Raw genomic sequence first — 27,497 nt, forward strand, 5'->3', positions numbered from 1 at the left:
AAGGCCGCCTTCCTACTAATTCCATGTAATTTTTATTTTCACCACCTTTGTTTTCCCACTATGGCCCCCACTCCACTTTTCCGCTAGATTGGTTAATTGGCAGTGAAGATATAGAGAGGTGGAGACCACATCTGTCCTCAGTAAGTGCTGTCTCCTGTATTGTTCTGACACTGTCTAGGGTGGGGGACAGACGTGTTCTAGCGATGTAAGAGACAACGGCGACTGAGGACAGATGTGCTCTTCTTCTCTCTGTACCTTGGTTGCCAGTTAACATAACTGGCACCAACACAGAATTGGGGCCATAGTGGGACAATGGGGGACCTTCAAAAATAAAAATGACATTGCTTGAATCAGGAGGAAGGCAGCAATAAAGGGGTTTTTTGCGATTTTAATATTGAAGACCTATTCTCAGGATAGGTCATCAATATCAGATCCGATGGGGCCCAACGCCTGTCACCCCCACGATCAGCTGGTTGAAGAAAAGACTGCGCTCCGTGTGGGCACAGCATTCCCTTCATTGTTTACCTGCTCGCTGTTGACATCGCAGAGGTGAGCAGGTGTAATTACAGGAAGCCGTCCCATTCACTTTTATGGGACAGCTCATTCCTATAGTGTATACTAAAGAGACGTCCCATTGAAGTGAATGGGACAGCTTGTAATTACACCTGCTCACCTCTGTGATGTCTACGGTAAAGGGAAGGCTCAATATTAAAATACCGAAAAAAAAACGCCCTTAAGGGGGCAATATGTGGTTAAAAAAACACACAACAGATCCTCTTTAAAGTCTTAGTGGTCTGCATATACTGTAGCTCTGCAGAGATATATATTTATGCCTTTCATGGTTAGTTAGCTGCAGGCCCACAGGGGATGAGCTGTTAAAGGGGTCATCCCACATATTAAAACCCTTTTACTCACTTTTCTGGAGGACCTTCTTAACCTTTCTGTTGGTGGGCAGCAGCTCATCAAGCACCTGCTTCTCCCAGGATGCATTGCAGTGAGTTCTTCTTAAGCCCTTCCTCCTCTGCATGCAAAATAGTCTCTGACATATAGAGATATAGATATTATATACAATTTCCTTCTCCATTCTCTAGAGGGAGATATAGCTGTATATTTCTATGGATTTAGTAGGAATGAATGAATGGAGCCTGGCCTGCATCACTATGACAGCAGTGAGGGGAGGAAGGGAGCGGGGGAGCTACTGAGCATGTTAGTCCACCTATTAATGCAGAAGGATAGACAGCAGGGGGTGCTACCAGAGAGGAAAATGTTATGTAGATGGGAAAAAAAAGATCCAACATTTTTTATTGCATCTGTATTGTAATAATACTTTGAAATGCCCTATTCATTGTATTTTTCAGATTGTTCAGATGTGTTGGGAGCACAGACTATATGATGCAATGATCTATGTGTACAACAGTGGGACAAATGATTTTATCAGCCCTATGGAGGTATGAATTATAGAAGTAATAAAATAAAAAAATAAAAATTTTAGGGTACTTTCACACTTGCGGCAGGACGGATCCGACAGGCTGTTCACCCCGTCGGATCCGTCCTTTCTGCTATTTCGCCGTGCCGCCGGACCGCCGCTCCGTCCCCATTGACTATAATGAGGACAGGGCGGAGCTCCGGCGCAGTACGGCAGTTCGCGGTGAGAGGCTGCCGGACTAAAAAGTCGGACATGCAGGACTTTTAGTCCGGCGTCCTTTCGCCGTGCACTGCCGTGCTGCACCGGAGCTCCGCCCCCCGTGCCCATTATAGTCAATGGGGACGGAGCGGCGGCACGGCGAAATAGCGGAAGGACGGATCCAACAGGGTGAACAGCCTGTCGGATCCGTCCTGCCGCAAGTGTGAAAGTAGCCTAAATCTGTTTTCTTCCCAGCTTACATCTATTTTTCTTATAAGCAGCTATTTGCAGCAGTAGAGATGCTGACTGTAGTGGTATACTTGCCTCCCACGCTGAGCAAGCGCTGAGCGTTCCCCCGCCAGTCTTTGCTTTATGCTACTTCAGCAATGTTGTGTCTTTCTAGCACCAGACTGCAGATGCCGATCACTGGCCTCATTGGTGTCCTCAGTAAGTCAGTGATTGGTCATTATCGCCACTGCGGTATAAATAATGATTACTTTCCATGACACCTTACTCTGCACATACTTCTCTGCATGTACAAATTACTATGTAAGTCATTAGTGCATGTGCAGAGGCGAACGCATAGGCAAAGTGTTGATTACATGCATCATGAGTAACCTGAATTTTCGGATATCTGCAGTAAGCTAAGACTTTATGAATAAAGGTTAATTTACACAAGATGACTGAGCCGGCAATTATCAGGATCAAACTGTTTTCAGACCCAGCAATGCCCATAATGTTTATTTTTTTGATCAAGTATTTATTTTTTTATTCTAGGGAAAGGGGGGTGATTTAAATAAAAGAAAAATTCATTTTTTTTTTTTTTTTTTACTTTTTAAAATGATCACATTCACACTGCCTGGCCCTGTCAATCAAGTGCAAAGGGTACAGCAGTTGCCTCTAGGTGTAATAGTAACGCCCCCATTGCTCCTAGAGGCTCATTTGCATGTATTAAAACATCATTTTTCTCAGCAATGTGGGCACATATGAACATGGGACTTCACCTGCCAAGTGCACATGTAACAGGTCAGCCAGTGTCATAGGTACAAATCTGCTGACAGATGCCCTTTAAGGGTAGGATTCCTTTATGCTCTTCTTACAGTGCATTCATCTTGGCTTCAGTGCTGGTTACTTGGTGATTCTACAGTTGAGTCCCATATTTTGAACAAAAAAAAAAAAAGAACATACAGATAAATTTACTTGGTTAAAATTAGTCAAAAAACATATGTTTATAAAAAGTCAATGCAGTGTGGAAAAGTTAAGACTATCCAAGATTAGTTATGCTGTAATTTTTTCCCTCCATCGGCTGGTCCTTTTATCTCTGTTGGACCAGCTGTCATAGGAGTTAATGAACCACTGTGGGTCTGAACTGCTCTGTGTCAGAGATTGGACTCTGTCGCCAATTACTTCTATGGTATAAACAAGCATTTGAACTCACTAGGCAAAGAAGTCTTTCAGAGGTTCAGAGCAATATAAAGTCTTCTATACAGAAAACATGTTTTCTCTGTAAAATCTACCCTGGCCCAGCACTACTGCCGAAAATGTATAAAACGGTGCTATTCTGTGAAACATCATGGATTCGTTTTGAGAAGGCCGACTGTAAAAAGTGCACATTACAGGGGATTATTGATCCCTATAAGGGAAGATTCACACGGGGCTTATTTTTCTACCTGGATTTGGCCCCATTTTGATTCACATTTGCTGTGGATTTACTTTTGCATTGCAAATGTGAATGAATCTACATTAAAATTTGAATGAACAGTTTTACATAAATGAATATGTAGCTGTAGAAACAATCTAGAAATTCTATGCATGGGGGATTTTATCATAGACAGGCATTTTACACCAGTCTATAATATTAGAATGATAAATCCCCCCCCCCCATTACTATATACTGTATTTCTCCTATAGTTTACATGTTCTTGTATTTGATTTTTACTTTACTTTTTATTTTAACATTTTTGTTCACTTAGAAACTATTCAAGTCCATTTCTGCGCCTGTCAGCTCTGGGAAGTCATTGACAGGTATGTTGTCGGCAGCACTTGCAAATGTGATGTTGAAAGTGAACGTTGTATTTTCCGTCCATGTGTGTGTGTATGTGTTTAAATCAAATAATAGAAAACTCCAGCAATGTGCGGTGCAAAAAGAAAGATTTTTTTAATTGGAAATGCAGCAATTTTACACGTGACGTTTCGGCTGATCCTCTAAAGCAGCAGACCATTTCTGCGCACTATCCGGATTACAAGCATCACCAAGACAGCACCAGAAAGCGGCTCTAGTCTGATGAAGGCCTATGTGTATGGCCGAAACGTCACGTGTAAAATGGCCGCATTTCCAATTAAAAAATCTTTCTTTTTGCACCGCACATTGCTGGAGTTTTCTATTATTTGATACAACGGGGTGGGAACCCGACATCCAGTAGCGGCATAATTAAGCAGAGTGCCACGACGTTATCTTTGATACTGTGTATGTGTTTATGCATTGTTCGGCCATAATATTATCCAACCCCTTTAATGACCCCCAAAAATGACTGGGCCCCTCATACTGGTTATACTTACCCTGCTACACGGCACCCACCTCCCGGCCGCCGCTGCTGCATCTCCCCGTCAAAACATCCGGCACCGTGGGGAGCCTCCCTAGCATCACTGTGCGGGCATCAGAAGCAATGTGGGTAAGTATAACCAGTATGAGAGTCCTGGGCATTTTGGGGGGCATTATAGGGTTGGATAATCCCTTTAAAGGGATATTCCAGTGCAAAATCATACCTGCTAATGGTTAAGAACAATAGAGGATCTAATGCTGACCTGATACAAAGCACAGCATAAAATAGCTGGGAATACCGCTCAGCCAATCACTGCCATGACCCGTGTTTTGTAGATGTGGACGGTTTTATCTTTCTGACCTTATACTTTTTCTCTACTAGATGAACAAGTTGTTATGGGAAACAAGCTTCTTGTGTATATCAGGTTGGTAACTAATATCATTTTCCCGTTAAAAGTGTATTTCCCATGAGCCATCAAAATGAACTTCTCTGTGGACTTGGTGCATATAACTGTTCTATAGATAACAGTGACATATCACTGATCTTCAATAAGACCCTTTGCTTTAGATTTTATTTTTCATTAGAAAATTTGGGCCAACACCCCTTTAATTAGTGGCGTAAATCACCATTTTGATTGCAGTGGACACATTTTACTGTATGTACACCCTATGTGACCAACAAAAATAAAGTAACTATAATCTTGAAATCTTAGTGCGTTTCCATTTCAAGGACAGCTTTTGACAGACGTGACATCGAGAGACAGGGAAGCACCCAGAAATTTTGCTTAGGGGGCCCTGAGAAGAATAAAGGCAGAATTTTAGGCCCTGCCCATTATTATAAGCCCCTCCTGCATATAATAGGCCACTCCCAACAAACACCATACAGCTGAAATTATATGGATGGAGTCTCACCCTCACCCCACATAGACTCACTGTACTTAATACTCAGGGCCCCAACATATGACTACTGTACTCCAATAAACCCACTGGACTCACCATCCTGTTTCACACACTGCCCACCACATGGCTGGCTCTGACAGGAGCTGTTGCAGCTTTGCTTCCTCCCTCCTAGTCCTGAAGACGCCAAAAGAGGACTGGAGAAGGAGCTGCGTGATATTTAAGGTGTATAGGTCTGTGTCAGAGGAGCCCGGCTCTACACATCATACAGAGAGGGGAAGGCCTGCCCTGGCTGCACTGCCTGCTTTACATTATACAATGGACAATAGCAGCCTACAGCCAGGAAGCTTCCCCCGACCCTGCTTGCGGCCTGTCGTCCTCCCTCCTCAGCTGTCCTCACCAGGCTGAAGTCCCCCTACCCTATTTGCAGCCGCCGCCTTATTTATACCTGCCCGGCACTGCAGGGTTGCTAGCGATACTGTACTTTGAGTCTCTTGTACTTGAGTCTCCTTTCCTGCATAGAGCATGCCCGCTGCTCCACTACCACTTAGTGATCACTGTTCTGTGCTGGCAGTGTTAAAAGCACAAGGCTGCACCTAGCCTTGGACACCACCTTATTTGAAGTTTAAAGGGGTTTTGTCACTTCAGAAAGTGGCATTTATCATGTAGAGAAAGTTAATACAAGGCACTTACTAATGTACTGTGATTGTCCATATTGGCTCCTTTGCTGGCTTCATTCATATTTCCATCACATTATACACTGCTCGTTTCCATGGTTACGACCACCCTGCAATCCATCAGTGGTGCCCGTGCTTGCATACTACTGGAAAAAGCTCTGTCCTCTCTGGACCGTGGGAGCTCACATAGGCTTGTGCTTTTTCCTATAGTGTACAAGCTTGACCACCGCTGCTGGATTGCAGGGTGGTCGTAACCATGGAAAAGAGCAGTGTATAATGTGATGGAAAAATGAATCCAGCCAGCAAAGGAAGCAATATGGACAGTCACAATACATTAGTGACTTTTATTAAAGTGGTTGTCTCATCTGACAATGGGGGCATATTGCTAGGATATGCCCCCATCGTCTGATAGGTGCGGGTCCCATTTCTGGCATACGCACCTCTATCGAGAATGGAGCCCTAAAAGTGGTGGAGGGCGCACTGTGCATACGCAGCTGCCGTCCATTCATTTTCTATGACGCCGCAGAAAATAGCTAAGTGCTGGCTCGGCTATTTCCATCGGGCCCATAGAAGTGAATAGGAGTGGTTGCCGGTCATGCCCGGTGCGCTCCCATTCACTTCTATGGGGAGAGCTCTTGGTGGTGGCCGGACCAGAGTCCTCCAGGCACCACTTTGCGGGGCTCTGTTCCCGATATAGGTGCAGGTCCCAGCGGTGGGACCAGCATCTATAAGACAATGGGAGCATATCCTAGCAATATGCCCCCATTTTCTGAGATGAGACAACCCCTTTAACTTCCTCTACATAGTAAATGCTATTTGCTGAAGTGACAAGTTTAAGATCTGTGGGCACATTTATTAAGACCAGCGTTTTAGATGCCATTCTTAATAACCCCTATACCTGGAGGTGGATCTGCCGCAGTTATGAAGAGACGCCGGCCTCTACATAACTTCGGCGCATCCTCTGTCACTTCTAAATGTAAGAAAGCTTCCTAGCATTTAGACCATTTTCTCCCCCTAAAACAGTAAATATCCCCTTTCCTGCCCACTCCATGCCGACCTATCTTACGTGAGTGGGGAGAAGTTGCAGATTGCGTCGCAAAGGAACCTATATTTTTTAATTTCTTAGTTGATTTGCCATATTATTTTTTCTTTTGGCATTGTCAGTGTTTATTTTTTATATTTTTTTCTACCTATTTATTTTCTACTTCCTAATGACAGTTCTAGCTTGGCTGGCAGAGCATACCCTTTGGGAGACATCCCTGAAGACTTAGTCCCACAGGTGAAGAACCAGGTTAGTACCCTCATATGAACTAATGACTGTTTCTGTTCTAATTATTACTAATTATTATGACTTCACCTTTTCTTCTTTAACATTCCTTGTACATGATGTGAATGTCTTAAGTTGTTCAGGGCCAATAACTTTTTTTATGCCTTTGTGGCAAAAGCTGTGATAGCATGTATATTCTACACACACAAATAAAAAAAAATTCAAGAAATTTGGTTTGGGTATCCATATGAGTGTTGCATTATTTTCACATAGTGAAAACATGCTTAGGTAGTAAAACTATAAAAAATAGCTAAGCCAGCCTCACATCTGCAGTTAGCTCTTTCAGGGCAAAAGCTCTTTATCATAGTAAAGTAGATGAGAACAGCTTTTTGAGTTGCAAGGCCTTAAGGGGAACTTCTGGGTGGGTACTATTTCTATTATGGAGACCGGGTGATATACGCGATGACTATTGTAGGCTAGACAACGCTCCTCTTGATTTCTGTGGAAAATATATGTAAATTATAATGTCTAACATCTGCTGGCATCAGATAGGTTTAGAAAAAGCTAATTTGAATATCTTTTCCAAAAAACTATAGGTACATCACCTGGCCTACAATACAGCACACACGTGCTCTGCATACTAGGGACTCTCCAAAATGAGAGAGTACCCTTTAGACCACATATATATTGTTGATAAACACACATTTGTATACTCTCCCATTTCCCTAAACTAGCCTGGAATATATTGATGGGACTTCTGCAGTCCTCTCCATGACATTTGCCAGCTCACACGTTCTCTAAATGCATTCCATGACTAGTTTGCAGGTGCACAGTGGGGGAATGGATGTGAGTATATATATATACACTGCTCAAAAAAATAAAGGGAACACAAAAATAACACATCCTAGATCTGAATTAATTAAATATTCTTCTGAAATAATTTGTTCTTTACATAGTTGAATGTGCTGACAACAAAATCACACAAAAATAAAAAAATGGAAATCAAATTTTTCAACCCATGGAGGTCTGGATTTGGAGTCATACTCAAAATTAAAGTGGAAAAACACACTACAGGCTGATCCAACTTTGATGTAATGTCCTTAAAACAAGTCAAAATGAGGCTCAGTAGTGTGTGTGGCCTCCACGTGCCTGTATGACCTCCCTACAACGCCTGTGCATGCTCCTGATGAGGTGGCGGACGGTCTCCTGAGGGATCTCCTCCCAGACCTGGACTAAAGCATCTGCCAACTCCTGGACAGTCTGTGGTGCAACGTGACGTTGGTGGATAGAGCGAGACATGATGTCCCAGATGTGCTCAATTGGATTCAGGTCTGGGGAACGGGCGGGCCAGTCCATAGCATCAATGCCTTCGTCTTGCAGGAACTGCTGACACACTCCAGTCACATGAGGTCTAGCATTGTCTTGCATTAGGAGGAACCCAGGGCCAACCGCACCAGCATATGGTCTCACAAGGGGTCTGAGGATCTCATCTCGGTACCTAATGGCAGTCAGGCTACCTCTGGCGAGCACATGGAGGGCTGTGCGGCCCTCCAAAGAAATGCCACCCCACACCATTAATGACCCAATGCCAAACCGGTCATGCTGGAGGATGTTGCAGGCAGCAGAACGTTCTCCACGGCGTTTCCAGACTCTGTCACGTCTGTCACATGTGCTCAGTGTGAACCTGCTTTCATCTGTGAAGAGCACAGGGCGCCAGTTGCGAATTTGCCAATCTTGGTGTTCTCTGGCAAATGCCAAACGTCCTGCACGGTGTTGGGCTGTAAGCACAACCCCCACCTGTGGACGTCGGGCCCTCATATCACCCTCATGGAGTCTGTTTCTGACCGTTTGAGCAGACACATGCACATTTGTGGCCTGCTGGAGGTCATTTTGCAGGGCTCTGGCAGTGCTCCTCCTGTTCCTCCTTGCACAAAGGCGGAGGTAGCGGTCCTAATGCTGGGTTGTTGCCTTCCTACGGCCTCCTCCACGTCTCCTGATGTACTGGCCTGCCTCCTGGTAGCGCCTCCATGCTCTGGACACTACGCTGACAGACACAGCAAACCTTCTTGCCACAGCTCGCATTGATGTGCCATCCTGGATAAGCTGCACTACCTGAGCCACTTGTGTGGGTTGTAGACTCCGTCTCATGCTACCACTAGAGTGAAAGCACCGCCAGCATTCAAAAGTGACCAAAACATCAGCCAGGAAGCATAGGAACTGAGAAGTGGTCTGTGATCACCACCTGCAGAACCACTCTTTTATTGGGGGTGTCTTGCTAATTGCCTATAATTTCCACCTGTTGTCTATCCCATTTGCACAACAGCATGTGAAATTGATTGTCACTCAGTGTTGCTTCCTAAGTGGACAGTTTGATTTCACAGAAGTGTGATTGACATTGTGTTGTTTAAGTGTTCCCTTTATTTTTTTGAGCAGTGTACATGTTAGGCCTTGTTCACACGTCAGTTATTTGATCAGTTATTTCCATCAGTTTTTGTGAGCCAAAACCAGGAGCTACTCAGAAATAAGGTATAATGAAAAGATCTGTACCTGTTCTGTGTTTTTGACCCACACCTGGTTTTGGCTCACAGTAACTGATCAAAAAACTGATGTGTGAACAAGGCCTTACTGATCTGGAGTTATAGGCAGCGGTACTATTCATGTATTACTGTGCGTAACAGAGCTTGCTGGAGTTGACACAGTCCCTTGAACGATTTTTCCTTAGTACGAGAATCAGTAGGACTTACCTGTTCATTTTTCGCCAGGTTTTCGAGTTTCTAATCCGTTTGCACTCGCCAGAGGCCCCACAAGATGAGGATGTATATCCCTATATTCGCACATTGTTGCATTTTGACACTCGAGAATTCCTGAATGTTTTGGCATTGGTAAGTGAAGTAAAGTTGCTAATATATTAAAGGGGTTGTCTGAGATTTAAATACTGCTTACCTATCCTCGGGTCATCAGTATCTGATTGGTGGGGGTCCAACTCCCAGCTCCCCTGCCGATCAGCCGTTTGAAGAAACTGTGGCTGCCCCTGTGAGTGATCGCAGCCTCTTCTTAGGCCTGTGATGTCACGTTAGTCGGTGACATGACCTAGGCACAGCTCAACTGAGTATTGCAGCCTCCTTAAACAGCTGATCGTGGGGGCGGTGGTTATTAGTCGTAGCCCCGCTGATCTGATATTGATGACCTATCCTGGGGATCAGGGATTTAAATCTATTAATTATCCTGTATCTGTTCCTACAAAGCTGTTTATCAGTATGGTCATCTCCTCTTTCTCTATAATGAATGCAGAGTATTCAGTATAACAGATTTGTGTTTCTTAAATTTTTTACCTTTTGCCACTTCATGCTAGTCCATGATTTCTGTGCATAAGCAATGTGCGCAATTTCACTGTCTCTATGCACTTCTTTGTGATTTACCTGGAAGGATATGTCAAAAACCTTAGTATCTGTGTTGTAATACACAGTTCTTTTAAATATTTATATATATTTTTTTTATTGTCTGGAAGTGTTATTTGGTTCTTTTTTGAGGGATACCTTATTGTATGTCACTTATAATTAGGTGCCCCTGATATAGTTATTAGTATATGTACAATACAACATAGAGGGGGAGGGCTCCAACAGAAGGTACAGCAGGGCATCATCCAACGTAGGCTCAGCCCTGTGCAAGTGTAACACAAGCAGAGAAGGCACAACCTGACATCACAAATGCGGATGTAGACCTCTGGTTTTTTGTGCATTCAGAGGTGTATTTATGACTCCTTATGGACTATTCTAAGTTCCGTAGTTAAGCTGTGGTCTTTTGGAACTCCATTTAAAGATGTATGTTTTTTTCATAAGTCGGGTGCAGATGAGAAACTTTGTAATGTATCTCACCAGAGGAAGATTCCTCTACTTCTTTCTCTTAGCAGACTTTTCTCCTGCTCCCCCATCCTCTTCTTTAACTCTCTCAATTCACTGCTGAAATCAGTTTTCAGTGAAGACAAGCTGCCTACTCACTGAAGGATCAGCTCATATAGAAGTTTATGGAGAGGGGAGGAGGAGGATGAGGGAGGTTCTGCTGCAGACAATAACAGAGACAGACGGAGAGACTGCTGCTGATTTGTCTTAATTCACGTCTAAACTGCTCAGTATTCCTATGTACTGTCCTGTATTACTGCTGCTGTTTCTGAGCCTGTCCTACAGACATTAGGAAGCAGGATCCCCTGTCTATTCGTTTGTAGTGTATGGGCAGACATGAAAGCAGCTAGTCTCCATCCACCAGCACTGAAAGAAATTATAATTACAGACAGATTGCAAACTCCCGAAAATAAATAAATAAATCCAGATACAAGTCATATGTAATGGCCAGAAATAGCATTATGTCTGATGTACACAGACGGTAGCTAATTCTGGAAAAATACCCGAAATGGCAGACATAAAAATGATTATAATTAAATGCATATATTATAATATAAATATGCACTTTTCTTTGTTTCTATCACACATTATACCAGTTTATATCTTATGTCAGTTTGGGTGAATCCCCAGTTAAACTACTGCCCCACGCTAGTACATTACCATAGGTGTGCCTGTGCTGTGTAGAGAAGCAGCCTGGTTTGTTACAGCTGTCACCGAAGCGCTGCCATCCTTGTCAGACAGCAGTGCCAATCTCTGAAAATCTGCTGGCTTCCACTGTACGCTGCTTTTGAAGAAGATCTGCAGTTTACATTATCAATATGCAGTGACACTTTGTGACATAGTTTCGCTATTGTGTTGCTGAATTTGCCTTCTTTTTAATGAGCACCCAACAGTCTATGACAATATTTATTGAGGCTCAGCTTTGAGTATGTGAAATATCAGCTGCTGACTTGGAAAGATGAGAAAAAATGCACAGATAATTATTTGACATTTGCTGGAAATGCTGCGTTCGAGCTGTAGAAATCATGTCCTCCTGTCACAGCAGCCATTATGAAGCCGTATCCAGCACTGAAGACTTGGGCAGTTTCTCTTGAAAGTCTTCCCCCAGAGCTTTGTTGCAATGCGGAGGGTTGTTCCTAAAGTACAATTATCCAAATGAATATACACAAAGTGTAATATTTAATCACATGAAAATCAGCTTGCTTCTGGCACATGTTTTGCTTAGGGTGCCTGCGGGCAGAACACTCGCGCAGAATACTGTTTTGCTGCGATAGCCTTTTTTTTTTTTTACATGCTATTTTGCCATCCCATCAGTTTTCACAAGTCATTTGGGAAGGAACTTTCTTTTTTTTTTTTTACCTACACATATTTTAGATCTTTTTGCAGATTTTCAAATCCACACATAGAAACATAGAATGTGTCGGCAGATAAGAACCATTTGGCCCATCTAGTCTGCCCAATATACTGAATACTATGGATAGCCCCTGGCCCTATCTTATATGAAGGATGGCCTTATGCCTATCCCATGCATGCTTAAACCCCTTCACTGTATTTGCAGCTACCACTTCTGCAGGAAGGCTATTCCATGCATTCACTACTCAAAGTAATACTTCCTGATATTACCATATTTTTCGCCCCATAAGAAGGTGCGTCCCCCAAAATGGGGGAAAAATGCCCCTGGGTCTTATGGGGCGAATGCTGACAGTTTTACATTGCAGGATGCGATGTACGAGCGAGCGGGGAGGGACTGGGAGGAGGAGCTGGGGGCCGGCAATAGCGGCGGGCCTGTGCAGTCACTGTACTATAGCCCCGCCACTCCAGTATACAAATATAAAATGTCTTATTCAATTAAAAGTTATTAAACATGCCCCCTCACTCCTAATATTACCGTACATCCTAACAGCTTCTGTAGAATGCAGGCAGGCCGGGCAGGCGGCAGCGTAACTCCCTGATGTCACGTGCCTGCGCCGCCTACTTTATGAACGAAGCAGGCGGCGCAGGCAAGTGACGTCAGTGAGTGACGCGCTGGCCTGCCTGGGTTGTACAGAAGATGTTTGGATGTACGGTAATATTAGGAGTGAGGGGGCATGTGTAATCACTTTTAATTGAATAAGACATTTTATATTTGTATACTGGAGCGGCGGGGGGGGGGGGGGGGGTCTGTGGATGACAGTTTTATGGGGAACATCCGTGGATGGCACAGTTAAGGGGTGGGGGGTCTGTGGATGGCACTGTTATGGGCTGGGGGGTCTGTGGATGGCATTCTGCTAGCAGTTCCTGCTGCTCTATGATATTGTCTGCCTACCTTTAAGTCTTCTGAAATAATGACCCCTAAATCCCTTTCCTCAGATACTGAGGTTAGGACTGTATCACTGATTTTATATTCTGCTCTTGGGTTATTAACTTATTACGCCCCAGGTGCATTATCTTGCACTTATTAACCACCTCCGGACCGCCTAACGCAGATTCGCGTTCCGGAGGTGGCAGCCCTGCGCTCAGCGACGCATATACGCGTCCTCTTGCGATGGCCGAGATTTTCTGTGAACGCGCGCACACAGGCGCGCGCGCTCACAGGAACGGAAGGTAAGAGAGTGGATCTCCAGCCTGCCAGCGGCGATCGTTCGCTGGCAGGCTGGAGATGTGATTTTTTTAACCCCTAACAGGTATATTAGACGCTGTTTTGATAACAGCGTCTAATATACCTGCTACCTGGTCCTCTGGTGGTCCCCTTTGTTTGGATCGACCACCAGAGGACACAGGCAGCTCAGTAATATGTTGCACCAAGCACCACTACACTACACCCCCCCCCTGTCACTTATTAACCCCTTATTCACCCTTGATCACCCTTGATCACCCCTGATCACCCCATATAGACTCCCTGATCACCCCCCTGTCATTGATTACCCCCCTGTCATTGATCACCCCCCTGTAAAGCTCCATTCAGATGTCCGCATGATTTTTACGGATCCACTGATAGATGGATCGGATCCGCAAAACGCATACGGACGTCTGAATGGAGCCTTACAGGGGCGTGATCAATGACTGGTGATCACCCCATATAGACTCCCTGATCACCCCCCTGTCATTGATTACCCCCCTGTCATTGATCACCCCCCTGTAAAGCTCCATTCAGATGTCCGCATGATTTTTACGGATCCACTGATAGATGGATCGGATCCGCAAAACGCATACGGACGTCTGAATGGAGCCTTACAGGGGCGTGATCAATGACTGTGGCGATCACCCCATATAGACTCCCTGATCACCCCCCTGTCATTGATTACCCCCCTGTCATTGATCACCCCCCTGTAAAGCTCCATTCAGATGTCCGCATGATTTTTACGGATCCACTGATAGATGGATCGGATCCGCAAAACGCATACGGACGTCTGAATGGAGCCTTACAGGGGCGTGATCAATGACTGTGGTGATCACCCCATATAGACTCCCTGATCACCCCCCTGTCATTGATTACCCCCCTGTCTTTGATCACCCCCCTGTAAAGCTCCATTCAGACGTCCGCATGATTTTTACGGATCCACTGATAGATGGATCGGATCCGCAAAACACATACAGGCGTCTCCCTGGAGCCTTCCAGGGGGGGGTGATCACCCCATATAGACTCCCTGATCACCCCCCTGTCATTAATCACCCCCCCTGTCATTGATCACCCCCCCGTCAGGCTGCATTCAGCTGTCCGTATGATTTTTACGGATACATGGATCGGATCCGCAAAACACATACGGACATCTGAATGGAGCCTTATAGGGGGGTGATCAATGACAGGGGGGTGATCACCCCATATAGACTCCCTGATCACCCCCCTGTCATTGATCACCCCCCTGTCATTGATCACCCCCCTGTCATTGATCACCCCTCTGTAAGGCTCCATTCAGACATTTTTTTTGGCCCAAGTTAGCGGAAATTATTTTTTTTTTCTTACAAAGTCTCATATTCCACTAACTTGTGTCAAAAAATTAAATCTCACATGAACTCACCATACCCCTCACGGAATCCAAATGCGTAAAATTTTTTAGACATTTATATTCCAGACTTCTTCTCACGCTTTAGGGCCCCTAGAATGCCAGGGCAGTATAAATACCCGACATGTGACCCCATTTCGGAAAGAAGACACCCCCAGGTATTCCGTGAGGGGCATATTGAGTCCATGAAAGATTGAAATTTTTGTCCCAAGTTAGCGGAAAGGGAGACTTTGTGAGAAAAAAATAAATAAAATCAATTTCCGCTAACTTGTGCCAAAAAAAATAAATTTCTATGAACTCGCCATGCCCCTCATTGAATACCTTGGGGTGTCTTCTTTCCAAAATGGGGTCACATGTGGGGTATTTATACTGCCCTGGCATTTTAGGGGCCCTAAAGCGTGAGAAGAAGTCTGGTATCCAAATGTCTAAAAATGCCCTCATAAAAGGAATGTGGGCCCTTTTGCGCATCTAGGCTGCAAAAAAGTGTCACACATCAGGTATCGCCGTACTCAGGAGAAGTTGCGCAATGTGTTTTGGGGTGTCATTTTACATATACCCATGCTGGATGAGATAAATATCTTGGTCAAATGCCAACTTTGTATAGAAAAATGGGAAAAGTTGTCTTTTGCCGAGATAGTTCTCTCACCCAGCATGAGTATATGTAAAAAGACACCCCAAAACACATTGCCCAACTTCTCCTGAATACGGCGATACCACATGTGTGACACTTTTTTGCAGCCTAGGTGGGCAAAGGGGCCCACATTCCAAAGAGCACCTTTAGGATTTCACAGGTCATTTACCTACTTGCCACACATTAGGGCCCCTGGAAAATGCCAGGGCAGTATAACTACCCCACAAGTGACCCCATTTTGGAAAGAAGACACCCCAAGGTATTCCGTGAGGGGCATGGCGAGTTCCTAGAATTTTATATTTTTTGTCACAAGCTAGCGGAAAATGATGATTTTTTTTTTTATTGATTTTTTTTTACAAAGTCTTATATTCCACTAACTTGTGACAAAAAATAAAAACTTCCATGAACTCACTATGCCCATCAGCGAATACCTTGGGGTGTCTTCTTTCCAAAATGGGGTCACTTGTGGGGTAGTTATACTGCCCTGGCATTCTAGGGGCCCAAATGTGTGGTAAGGAGTTTGAAATCAAATTCTGTAAAAAATGACCTGTGAAATCCGAAAGGTGCTCTTTGGAATATGGGCCCCTTTACCCACCTAGGCTGCAAAAAAGTGTCATACATCTGGTATCTCCGTATTCAGGAGAAGTTGGGGAATGTGTTTTGGGGTGTCATTTTACATATACCCATGCTAGGTGAGAGAAATATCTTGGCAAAAGACAACTTTTCCCATTTTTTTATACAAAGTTGTCTTTTGCCAAGATATTTCTCTCACCCAGCATGGGTATATGTAAAATGACACCCCAAAACACATTCCCCAACTTCTCCTGAATACGGAGATACCACATGTGTGACACTTTTTTGCAGCCTAGGTGGGCAAAGGGGCCCATATTCCAAAGAGCACCTTTCGGATTTCACCGGCCATTTTTTACAGAATTTGATTTCAAACTTCTTACCACACATTTGGGCCCCTAGAATGCCAGGGCAGTATAACTACCCCACAAGTGACCCCATTTTGGAAAGAAGACACCCCAAGGTATCCGCTGATGGGCATAGTGAGGTCATGGAAGTTTTTCTTTTTTGTCACAAGTTAGTGGAATATGAGACTTTGTAAGAAAAGAAAAAAAAATTAAAAAATCATCATTTTCCGCTAACTTGTGACAAAAAATAAAAAGTTCTATGAACTCACTATGCCCATCAGCGAATACCTTAGGGTGTCTACTTTCCGAAATGGGGTCATTTGTGGGGTGTTTGTACTGTCTGGCCATTGTAGAACCTCAGGAAACATGACAGGTGCTCATAAAGTCAGAGCTGCTTCAAAAAGCGGAAATTCACATTTTTGTACCATAGTTTGTAAACGCTATAACTTTTACCCAAACCTTTTTTTTTTTTTTTTACCCAAACATTTTTTTTTTATCAAAGACATGTAGAACAATAAATTTAGAGCAAAATTTATATATGGATCTCGTTTTTTTGCAAAATTTTACAACTGAAAGTGAAAAATGTCATTTTTTTGCAAAAAAATCGTTAAATTTTGATTAATAACAAAAAAAGTAAAAATGTCAGCAGCAATGAAATACCACCAAATGAAAGCTCTATTAGTAAGAAGAAAAGGAGGTAAAATTCATTTGGGTGGTAAGTTGCATGACCGAGCAATAAACGGTGAAAGTAGTGTAGGTCAGAAGTGTAAAAAGTGGCCTGGTCTTTCAGGGTGTTTAAGCTATGGGGGCTGAGGTGGTTAACATTAAATTTTAGTTGCCAGATTTTTGACCATTCCTCTAGTTTTCCTAAATCCTTTTCTATTTGGAAAACCCTGTTACAAATCTTTGTGTCATCAGCAAAAAGACACACCTTACCATCGAGGCCTTCTGCAATTTTGCTGATAAAGATATTAAAACAATATGGGTCCCAGAACAGATCCATGAGGTACCCCACTGGTAACAAGACCATGGTCTGAATATACTCCATTGACTACAACCCTCTGTTGTCTGTCCCTCAGCCACTGCCTAATCCATTCAACAATATGGGAGTCCAAGCCCAAAGACTGCAATTTATTGATAAGCCTTCTATGTGGGACAGTATCAAAAGCCATACTAAAGTCTAGATAAGCGATGTCTACTGCACCTCCGCCATCTGTTATTTTAGTCACCCAATCAAAAAAATCAATAAGATTAGTTTGACATGATCTCCCTGAAGTAAACCCATGCTGTTTTTCATCTTTCAATCCATGGGATTTTAGATGTTCCACAATCCTCTCCTTAAGTATGGTTTCCATTATTTTCCCCACTATTGATGTCAGGCTTACTGGCCTATAGTTGCCCGATTCCTCCCTACTACCTTTCTTGTGAATGGGCACAACATTTGCTAATTTCCAATCTTCTGGGACGACTCCTGTTGCCAGTGATTGGTTAAATAAATCTGTTAATGGTTTTGCTAGTTCACCGCAGAGCTCTTTTAATAGCTTTGGGTGTATCCCATCAGGCCCCTGTGACTTATTTGTATTAATTTTAGACAGCTGACTTAGAACCTCTTCCTCTGTAAAGACACATGCATCAAAAGATGCATTAGTCTTCTTTCCTAACTGAGGTCCTTTTCCTTAATTTTCCTTTGTAAAAACTGAACAGAAGTATTCATTGAGGCAGTCAGCTAGTTATTTATCTTCTTCCATATACCTTCCTTCTTTTGTTTTTAATTTGGTAATTCCTTGTTTTAGTTTTCTTTTTTCATTTATGTATCTGAAGAATGCCTTATCGCCTTTTTTCCCTGACTGAGCTAATTTCTCTTCTGCCTGTGCTTTAGAAGCTCTTATAACTTGTTTGGCCTCTCTCTGCCTAATCTTATAAATTTGCCTGTCATCCTCGTTTTAGTTTTTTTTATAATTCCTAAATGCTATCTTTTTGTTTTTAATGATTTTGGCCACTTCTGCTGAGTACCACAGTGGTCTCTTCCTTTTTTTGCTTTTACTGACAAGCCTAATGCAATTTTCTGTTGCCTTCAATAGTGCCACTTTTAACCACCTCCGGACCGATGTACGCAGATTCGCGTTCCGGAGGTGGCAGCCCTGCGCTCAGCGACGCATATACGCGTCATCTCGCGTGAGCCGGGATTTCCTGTGAACGCGCGCACACAGGCGTGCGCGCTCACAGGAACGGAAGGTAAGAGAGTTGATCTCCAGCCTGCCAGCGGCGATCGTTCGCTGGCAGGCTGGAGATGTGTTTTTTTAACCCCTAACAGGTATATTAGACGCTGTTTTGATAACAGCGTCTAATATACCTGCTACCTGGTCCTCTGGTGGTCCCCTTTGTTTGGATCGACCACCAGAGGACACAGGTAGCTCAGTAAAGTCCCACCAAGCACCACTACACTACACTACACCCCCCCCCCCCCCGTCACTTATTAACCCCTTATTAGCCCCTGATCACCCCATATAGACTCCCTGATCACCCCCCTGTCATTGATTACACCCCTGTCATTGATCAACCCCCTGTAAAGCTCCATTCAGATGTCCGCATGATTTTTACGGATCCACTGATATATGGATCGGATCCGCAAAACGCATACGGACGTCTGAATGAAGCCTTACAGGGGCGTGATCAATGACTGTGGTTATCACCCCATATAGACTCCCTGATCACCCCCCTGTCATTGATTACCCCCCTGTCATTGATCAACCCCCTGTAAAGCTCCATTCAGATGTCCGCATGATTTTTACGGATCCACTGATAGATGGATCGGATCCGCAAAACGCATACGGACGTCTGAATGAAGCCTTACAGGGGCGTGATCAATGACTGTGGTTATCACCCCATATAGACTCCCTGATCACCCCCCTGTCATTGATTACACCCCTGTCATTGATCAACATCCTGTAAAGCTCCATTCAGATGTCCGCATGATTTTTACGGATCCACTGATAGGTGGATCGGATCCGCAAAACGCATACGGACGTCTGAATAAAGCCTTACAGGGGCATGATCAATGACTGTGGTGATCACCCCATATAGACTCCCTGATCACCCCCCTGTCATTGATTACCCCCCTGTCATTGATCAACCCCCTGTAAAGCTCCATTCAGATGTCCGCATGATTTTTACGGATCCACTGATAGATGGATCGGATCCGCAAAACGCATACGGACGTCTGAATGAAGCCTTACAGGGGCGTGATCAATGACTGTGGTTATCACCCCATATAGACTCCCTGATCACCCCCCTGTCATTGATCAACCCCCTGTAAAGCTCCATTCAGATGTCCGCATGATTTTTACGGATCCACTGATAGATGGATCGGATTCGCAAAACACATACAGGCGTCTCCCTAGAGCCTTCCAGGGGGGGTGATCACCCCATATAGACTCCCTGATCACCCCCCTGTCATTGATCCCCCCCCCCCCTGTCATTGATCACCCCCCCCTGTCATGCTGCATTCAGATGTCCATATGATTTTTACGGATCCACGGATACATGGATCGGATCCGCAAAACACATACGGACATCTGAATGAAGCCTTACAGGGGCGTGATCAATGACTGTGGTGATCACCCCATATAGACTCTCTGATCACCCCCCTGTCATTGATCACCCCCCCTGTCATTGATCACCCCCCCTGTCATTGATCACCCCCCCCCCCTGTCATTGATCACCCTCTGTAAGGCTCCATTCAGACATTTTTTTGGCCCAAGTTAGCGGAATTATTATTTTTTTTTCTTACAAAGTCTCATATTCCACTAACTTGTGTCAAAAAATAAAATCTCACATGAACTCACCATACCCCTCACGGAATCCAAATGCGTAAAATTTTTTAGACATTTATATTCCAGACTTCTTCTCACGCTTTAGGGCCCCTAGAATGCCAGGGCAGTATAAATACCCCACATGTGACCCCATTTCGGAAAGAAGACACCCCCAGGTATTCCGTGAGGGGCATATTGAGTCCATGAAAGATTGAAATTTTTGTCCCAAGTTAGCGGAACGGGAGACTTTGTGAGAAAAAAATAAAAAATATCAATTTCCGCTAACTTGTGCCAAAAAAAATAAATTTCTATGAACTCGCCATGCCCCTCATTGAATACCTTGGGGTGTCTTCTTTCCAAAATGGGGTCACATGTGGGGTATTTATACTGCCCTGGCATTCTAGGGGCCCCAAAGCGTGAGAAGAAGTCTGGTATCCAAATGTCTAAAAATGCCCTCCTAAATGGAATTTGGGCCCCTTTGCGCATCTAGGCTGCAAAAAAGTGTCACACATCTGGTATCGCCGTACTCAGGAGAAGTTGGGGAATGTGTTTTGGGGTGTCATTTTACATATACCCATGCTGGGTGAGATAAATATCTTGGTCAAATGCCAACTTTGTATAAAAAAAATGGGAAAAGTTGTCTTTTGCCAAGATATTTCTCTCACCCAGCATGGGTATATGTAAAATGACACCCCAAAACACATTCCCCAACTTCTCCTGAATACGGCGATATCACATGTGTGACACTTTTTTGCAGCCTAGGTGGGCAAAGGGGCCCATATTCCAAAGAGCACCTTTAGGATTTTTACAGGTCATTTACCTACTTACCACACATTAGGGCCCCTGGAAAATGCCAGGGCAGTATAACTACCCCACAAGTGACCCCATTTTGGAAAGAAGACACCCCAAGGTATTCCGTGAGGGGCATGGCAAGTTCCTAGAATTTTATATTTTTTGTCACAAGTTAGTGGAAAATGATGATTTATTTTTTTTTATTTTTTTTTCATACAATGTCTCATATTCCACTAACTTGTGACAAAAAATAAAAACTTCCATGAACTCACTATGCCCATCAGCGAATACCTTGGGGTCTCTTCTTTCCAAAATGGGGTCACTTGTGGGGTATTTATACTGCCCTGGCATTCTAGGGGCCCAAATGTGTGGTAAGGAGTTTGAAATCAAATTCTGTAAAAAATGACCTGTGAAATCCGAAAGGTGCTCTTTGGAATATGGGCCCCTTTGCCCACCTAGGCTGCAAAAAAGTGTCACACATCTGGTATCTCTGTATTCAGGAGAAGTTGAGGAATGTGTTTTGGGGTGTCTTTTTACATATACCCATGCTGGGTGAGATAAATATCTTAGTCAAATGCCAACTTAGTATAAAAAAATGGGAAAAGTTGTCTTTTGCCAAGATATTTCTCTCACCCAGCATGGGTATATGTAAAAAGACACCACAAAACACATTCCCCAACTTCTCCTGAATACAGAGATACCAGATGTGTGACACTTTTTTTGCAGCCTAGGTGGGCAAAGGGGCCCATATTCCAAAGAGCACCTTTCGGATTTCACAGGTCATTTTTTACAGAATTTGATTTCAAACTCCTTACCACACATTTGGGCCCCTAGAATGCCAGGGCAGTATAAATACCCCACAAGTGACCCCATTTTGGAAAGAAGAGACCCCAAGGTATTCGCTGATGGGCATAGTGAGTTAATGGAAGTTTTTATTTTTTGTCACAAGTTAGTGGAATATGAGACTTTGTATGAAAAAAATAAAAATAAAAAAAATCATCATTTTCCACTAACTTGTGACAAAAAATAAAAAATTCTAGGAACTTGCCATGCCCCTCACGGAATACCTTGGGGCGTCTTCTTTCCAAAATGGGGTCACTTGTGGGGTAGTTATACTGCCCTGGCATTCTAGGGGCCCAAATGTGTGATAAGGAGTTTGAAATCAAATTCTGTAAAAAATGACCAGTGAAATCCGAAAGGTGCTCTTTGGAATATGGGCCCCTTTGCCCACCTAGGCTGCAAAAAAGTGTCACACATCTGGTATCTCCGTACTCAGGAGAAGTTGGGGAATGTGTTTTGGGGTGTCATTTTACATATACCCATGCTGGGTGAGAGAAATATCTTGGCAAAATACAACTTTTCCCATTTTTTTATACAAAGTTGGCATTTGACCAAGATATTTATCTCACCCAGCATGGGTATATGTAAAAAGACACCCCAAAACCCATTCCTCAACTTCTCCTGAATACAGAGATACCAGATGTGTGACACTTTTTTGCAGCCTAGGTGGGCAAAGGGGCCCATATTCCAAAGAGCACCTTTCGGATTTCACTGGTCATTTTTTACAGAATTTGATTTCAAACTCCTTACCACACATTTGGGCCCCTAGAATGCCAGGGTAGTATAACTACCCCACAAGTGACCCCATTTTGGAAAGAAGAGACCCCAAGGTATTTCGTGATGGGCATTGTGAGTTCATAGAAGTTTTTATTTTTTGTCACAAATTAGTGGAATATGAGACTTTGTAAGAAAAAAATAAAAATAAAATCATCATTTTCCGCTAACTTGTGACAAAAAATAAAAAGTTCTATGAACTCACTATGCCCATCAGCGAATACCTTAGGGTGTGTACTTTCCGAAATGGGGTAATTTGTGGGGTGTTTGTACTGTCTGGGCATTGTAGAACCTCAGGAAACATGACAGGTGCTCAGAAAGTCAGAGCTGCTTCAAAAAGCGGAAATTCACATTTTTGTACCATAGTTTGTAAACGCTATAACTTTTACCCAAACCATTTTTTTTTTACCCAAACATTTTTTTTTTATCAAAGACATGTAGAACAATAAATTTAGAGCAAAATTTATATATGGATCTCGTTGTTTTTGCAAAATTTTACAACTGAAAGTGAAAAATGTCATTTTTTTGCAAAAAAATCGTTAAATTTCGATTAATAACAAAAAAAGTAAAAATGGCAGCAGCAATGAAATACCACCAAATGAAAGCTCTATTAGTGAGAAGAAAAGGAGGTAAAATTCATTTGGGTGGTAAGTTGCATGACCGAGCAATAAACGGTGAAAGTAGTGTAGTGCTGAAGTGTAAAAAGTGGCCTGGTCTTTCAGGGTGTTTAAGCACTGGGGGCTGAGGTGGTTAAGTAGTCCCATTTCTCCTGGACTCCAATGAAACTGTTCCAATCTGATAGACACTCGTATACCACTAATCTAATTTTAGAAAAGTCTGTTTTTCTAAAATCTAAAACTTTTGTTTTTGTGTGGTGTGACTCAGTCACTGTACTTATAGTAAACCACACTGACTGGTGATCACTAGATCCCAAGCTTTCCCCTACAGTAATATCAGATACCAAATTCCCATTTGTGAATACTAAATCTAAAATGGCCTCCTTCCGGGTTGGCTCCTCAACTACTTGCTGTAGAGATAATCCCAGTAGGGAATTTAGAATATCTGTACTCCTGGCAGAACTAGCTATTTTGGTTTTCCAGTTTACATCAGGAAGATTGAAGTCTCCCATAATGATAACTTCCCCCTTCAAGGTCATTTTAGCTATTTACTCAACTATTAGATCATCTAATTCTTTGACTTGGCTAGGTGGTCTATATATCACACCTACACGAGTTACCTTATGATTATCAAGCTGCAAGGTAACCCAAACTGACTCTAAATTGTTCTCGCTAACTTGTATCAAATTAGATTTTATGCTATCTTTCACATACAGGGCCACCCCTCCCCCTTCTTGCCTTCTCTGTCTTTCCTGTATAGAGAGAACCCTGGTATTGTTATATCTCAGTCATTACTCCCATTGAACCAGGTCTCAGTAACAGCCACTACATCTATATTCTCAGATGCCATTATAGCCTCAAGTTCATTGATCTTATTCCCTAAACTGCGATCATTTGTAGACAAGAATCTGAGCTTGTTATTTCTTAACCTTTGTGCTACTGGCATCTTCTGGCATTGTTCTGGGGGGCAGTTGGACTGCTGGATTATCACTCTTTTGCCCCCCTTTCCTAGTTTAAATGCTCCTTAGCAAATACTTGGAACTGTTCACCGAGGACATTCGTTCCCTTGAGAGAAAGATGCAAACCATCTTTCTTGTACAGTTCTTTTCCATTCCCGCAAGAGCTAACATGAGACACAAAGCCAAACCCTTGGTTCAGACACCATTCATCAAGCCATACATTGAATTCCTTAATGCGCATCTTCCTGTCATGCTGAAGGTTATGCACAGGCAAAACTTCAGAGAATGAAACAGTTGATGCAACCGCCCGTATATCCTTTCCAAGTGTGTGAAAAGCTTCTTTCACCTTTGAAACCTCATTGCAAGCCAGATCATTTGTCCCAAGATGGACAATAACATCCACCTCCCTTTCCAGCTTTGCTTGCCTAACAATATTAAGGATCCGTCGTCTATCCCTGCTAGCGGTAACACCAGGGAGATATCTCACAACACCATTCTCCTCAATCTTCACACCTCTTATGATGGAATCGCCCACCAACAGCTGCTTATTATCAGTCCTCACCTTATCCTTTTTGTCTTTGGCTGCAGTCTTGCATACTTTAGGCATGGGAGATGATTGTTTCTCACCCACTGTGCCTGAGCCGTCCTCCATGTTGCTCTTGCACTCTGAAAGTGCTGCAAATGAATTATGGAGAGCCACAGACTGTGGGACATGTCTTCTATCAACAACTCTCAGTCTACCAGAACCTGCAGTAACCCATCTTCCATTTCTAGGGGGCTTCTGTGGCAGTGGCATTGCAATGTTCTCAGCCTGAGTTTGTTTAATGGTTAATTTACAAATCTCATATTTCAAAAAGGCTATTTCCTGCTGCATTACGGAGAGCTGTCTACAGATCAGACAGTATCCAAACCTCCGAAGAGTGGAACCTGAAATAAAAGCACAACAATTCCTGCACAGAACCAGGTCTGCCATTGTAAAGAGAGGAAAGATTTTAAACAAACAAATCAGCACTTGGAAAAGCAGCAAGCTATAATTAGCAAGCGAATACTATGTTGCTATATATATATATATACACACTCCCACAAAGGCTCCTCCCCCAACAGCAATTTAACACCTTACTCGCCTATGCTCATTTGCAATCAGACAATAGAGATACTGTGTCTAACAAATTCCTTACCTGTTTTGAAACACAGTGTCTGAGTATCCACCTGAAACACCACTGAGGTTCTGCTACAGTGGAAAAGCTCTGAGTTAGACTAAGTTAGTCTCCTGAAAATCTCCAATGCAGTTATAAAATCAGCACTTGGAAAAGCAGCAAGCTAATATCTCACGGATGCAACACATTTCACCCTTTGCAATCCTCCAGGTGAAATCTGTAGCAAAGTCAAGATCCGAATGTTAAGCTTTTGCTTTACTCAAGGCAAACGACAAATAGGTAAATTTAGGAAATTAGAGGTGTGCACATACTTGCCATACTGTGATTATAGTGACTGTCAAAAGTTCAGGTAGAAGGGATACAGTAAGTGCAGTTTTTGTACATTTAGCCGCACATCTCAGGATTGTCAGTTTTGTCCTTTTATCCAGAATATATTTTCTTCCTTTCGTCGGTGCCCCTCTCCCCTCCTCGCCCCCAAATGCTTAGCTTTCATCTGCTTGGGGAACGCTTGCCTATTATCAACACCACGACTCGGCTTTAGTTCAAAGGGAGGACATTTAATCCAAGCGTCTCTTTTCCCTTCTGAAGTCTCTTTTTCTGAAGCGTAGACCTCGGGAGACTTGAGGAAAATTAAATGAGGTTTATTCAACTCCCTCCAAGCTCATAATCTGGGTACAGAACAGGGAATGATAATTAAGTTGTTGGAAGTCATCAGATGATTAGACTTGTGGAAAGCAAAGAGCGAGAGTGCCATGTGTCTGTCCAGTGTGTCTTCCTGTCAAGCAAAACCCTTCATAGGAATTGGTCACGTTCTGATGTTTCCTTTCATCGGAGCAAACTATTTTCATTATTGCTGTTTGTTTTTTATTGGAGCTTTAGATGTGGTGTATGGTCTTTTATAGTTTAATGCATTTGCCAAGAATCGCATATAGGACATGAGAGGAATTATAGCCAGCCATTCTCAGAAATGCATTATGGGGAACATTTACTAAGACTGGTGCGTTACATGTTGGGTTTAACCTGTCTCCTGCTGCCACAATTATTAAGAAATGCGCGCCTCCTGGTAATTGTGGTCCATCCCTGCAGGTCCTTGCACCAAAGCGGAAAATTACACCAGCAAGAGAGCTGATGTAGCTTTCCAATAGAATCTATTCCAGTTTCCTGACATAGATTATAACAAGTGTGAGGGGTCAGGTGCACCAGAGGCTAACAAATTTCTTATTATATAATAGATTTGGAATATTTATCATTAGGGCCCCTGCAGTTACTAAGTGCAGGTCCCTGGATCCCTTGACTTTGTACCTATAAGTTATCTTAGGCCCCCGATGCATCTAAATTAAAGGGGTTGTCTCACTTGAGCAAATTGCATTTAACATGTAGAGAAAGTTAATACAAGCCGCTTACTAATGTATTGTTATTATCCACATTGCTTTCTTTGTTCGTTTCCATGGTTACGACCACCCTGCAATCTGTCAGTGGTGGCCGTGCTTGCACATTATAGGAAAAGCACTAGTTTTATGTGAGGTCCCAAAGTCCCGGCCACCAGAAAGGCCAGCTCATTCTCCCATAGTGTGCAAGCGCAACCACCACTGATGGATTGCAGGGTGGTCATAACCATGGAAACGAGCAGTGTATAATGTGATGGAAAAAATAATCCAGGCAGCAAAAGAGGCAATATGGACAATCACAATACATATGAAAGTGCCTTATATTAACTTTCTCTACATAATAAATGGTATTTGCTGAAGTGAGACAACCCCTTTTAATAAGCGAAGTAGTTGGTTGAATAATCTGCAGTTTTTATATGGACGCATAAGCGAACGGAGATGCTGTATGCTGCCTATCTGTATGTAGTGCAGCCAGTCTACTGTGCCATATGCCTCATGTACAAGGGTGTGGGACCCTGCTCGGGGGAATCAGTCTGAGCCTGACCTGGATGAATGAAAACCTTCGCAGACATATAATAAATGCCCCCCTCTGCATATGTCATGATTGTCAGTAATGTTTATGTCTGCTGTCAATACATTGAGAACTAGCGCCATATTTATACAGCGCCGGCTCCACTTTTTCCAACACAGAAGTCACATGAAGTGGATAAGGTGCAGTACA

The 27,497-nt window shown here is 43.3% G+C and overlaps 1 protein-coding gene across 2 annotated transcripts in view; it reads left to right on the forward strand.

Moving 5' to 3' along the window:
- Window positions 1-27,497, forward strand: part of VPS8 (VPS8 subunit of CORVET complex) — a 216,496-nt gene that overhangs the window by 83,871 nt on the left and 105,128 nt on the right. For both annotated transcript variants that reach the window (XM_040439657.1, XM_040439658.1), the window contains 5 exons: window positions 1,359-1,448; window positions 3,598-3,649; window positions 4,549-4,591; window positions 6,959-7,031; window positions 9,770-9,889. In XM_040439657.1, the coding sequence (XP_040295591.1) occupies window positions 1,359-1,448; window positions 3,598-3,649; window positions 4,549-4,591; window positions 6,959-7,031; window positions 9,770-9,889 (378 nt within the window). The remainder of the gene's footprint in view (window positions 1-1,358; window positions 1,449-3,597; window positions 3,650-4,548; window positions 4,592-6,958; window positions 7,032-9,769; window positions 9,890-27,497) is intronic.

The sequence above is a fragment of the Bufo bufo genome, chromosome 7 (genome assembly GCF_905171765.1).
Source record: "Bufo bufo chromosome 7, aBufBuf1.1, whole genome shotgun sequence".
Taxonomy (NCBI): domain Eukaryota; kingdom Metazoa; phylum Chordata; class Amphibia; order Anura; family Bufonidae; genus Bufo; species Bufo bufo.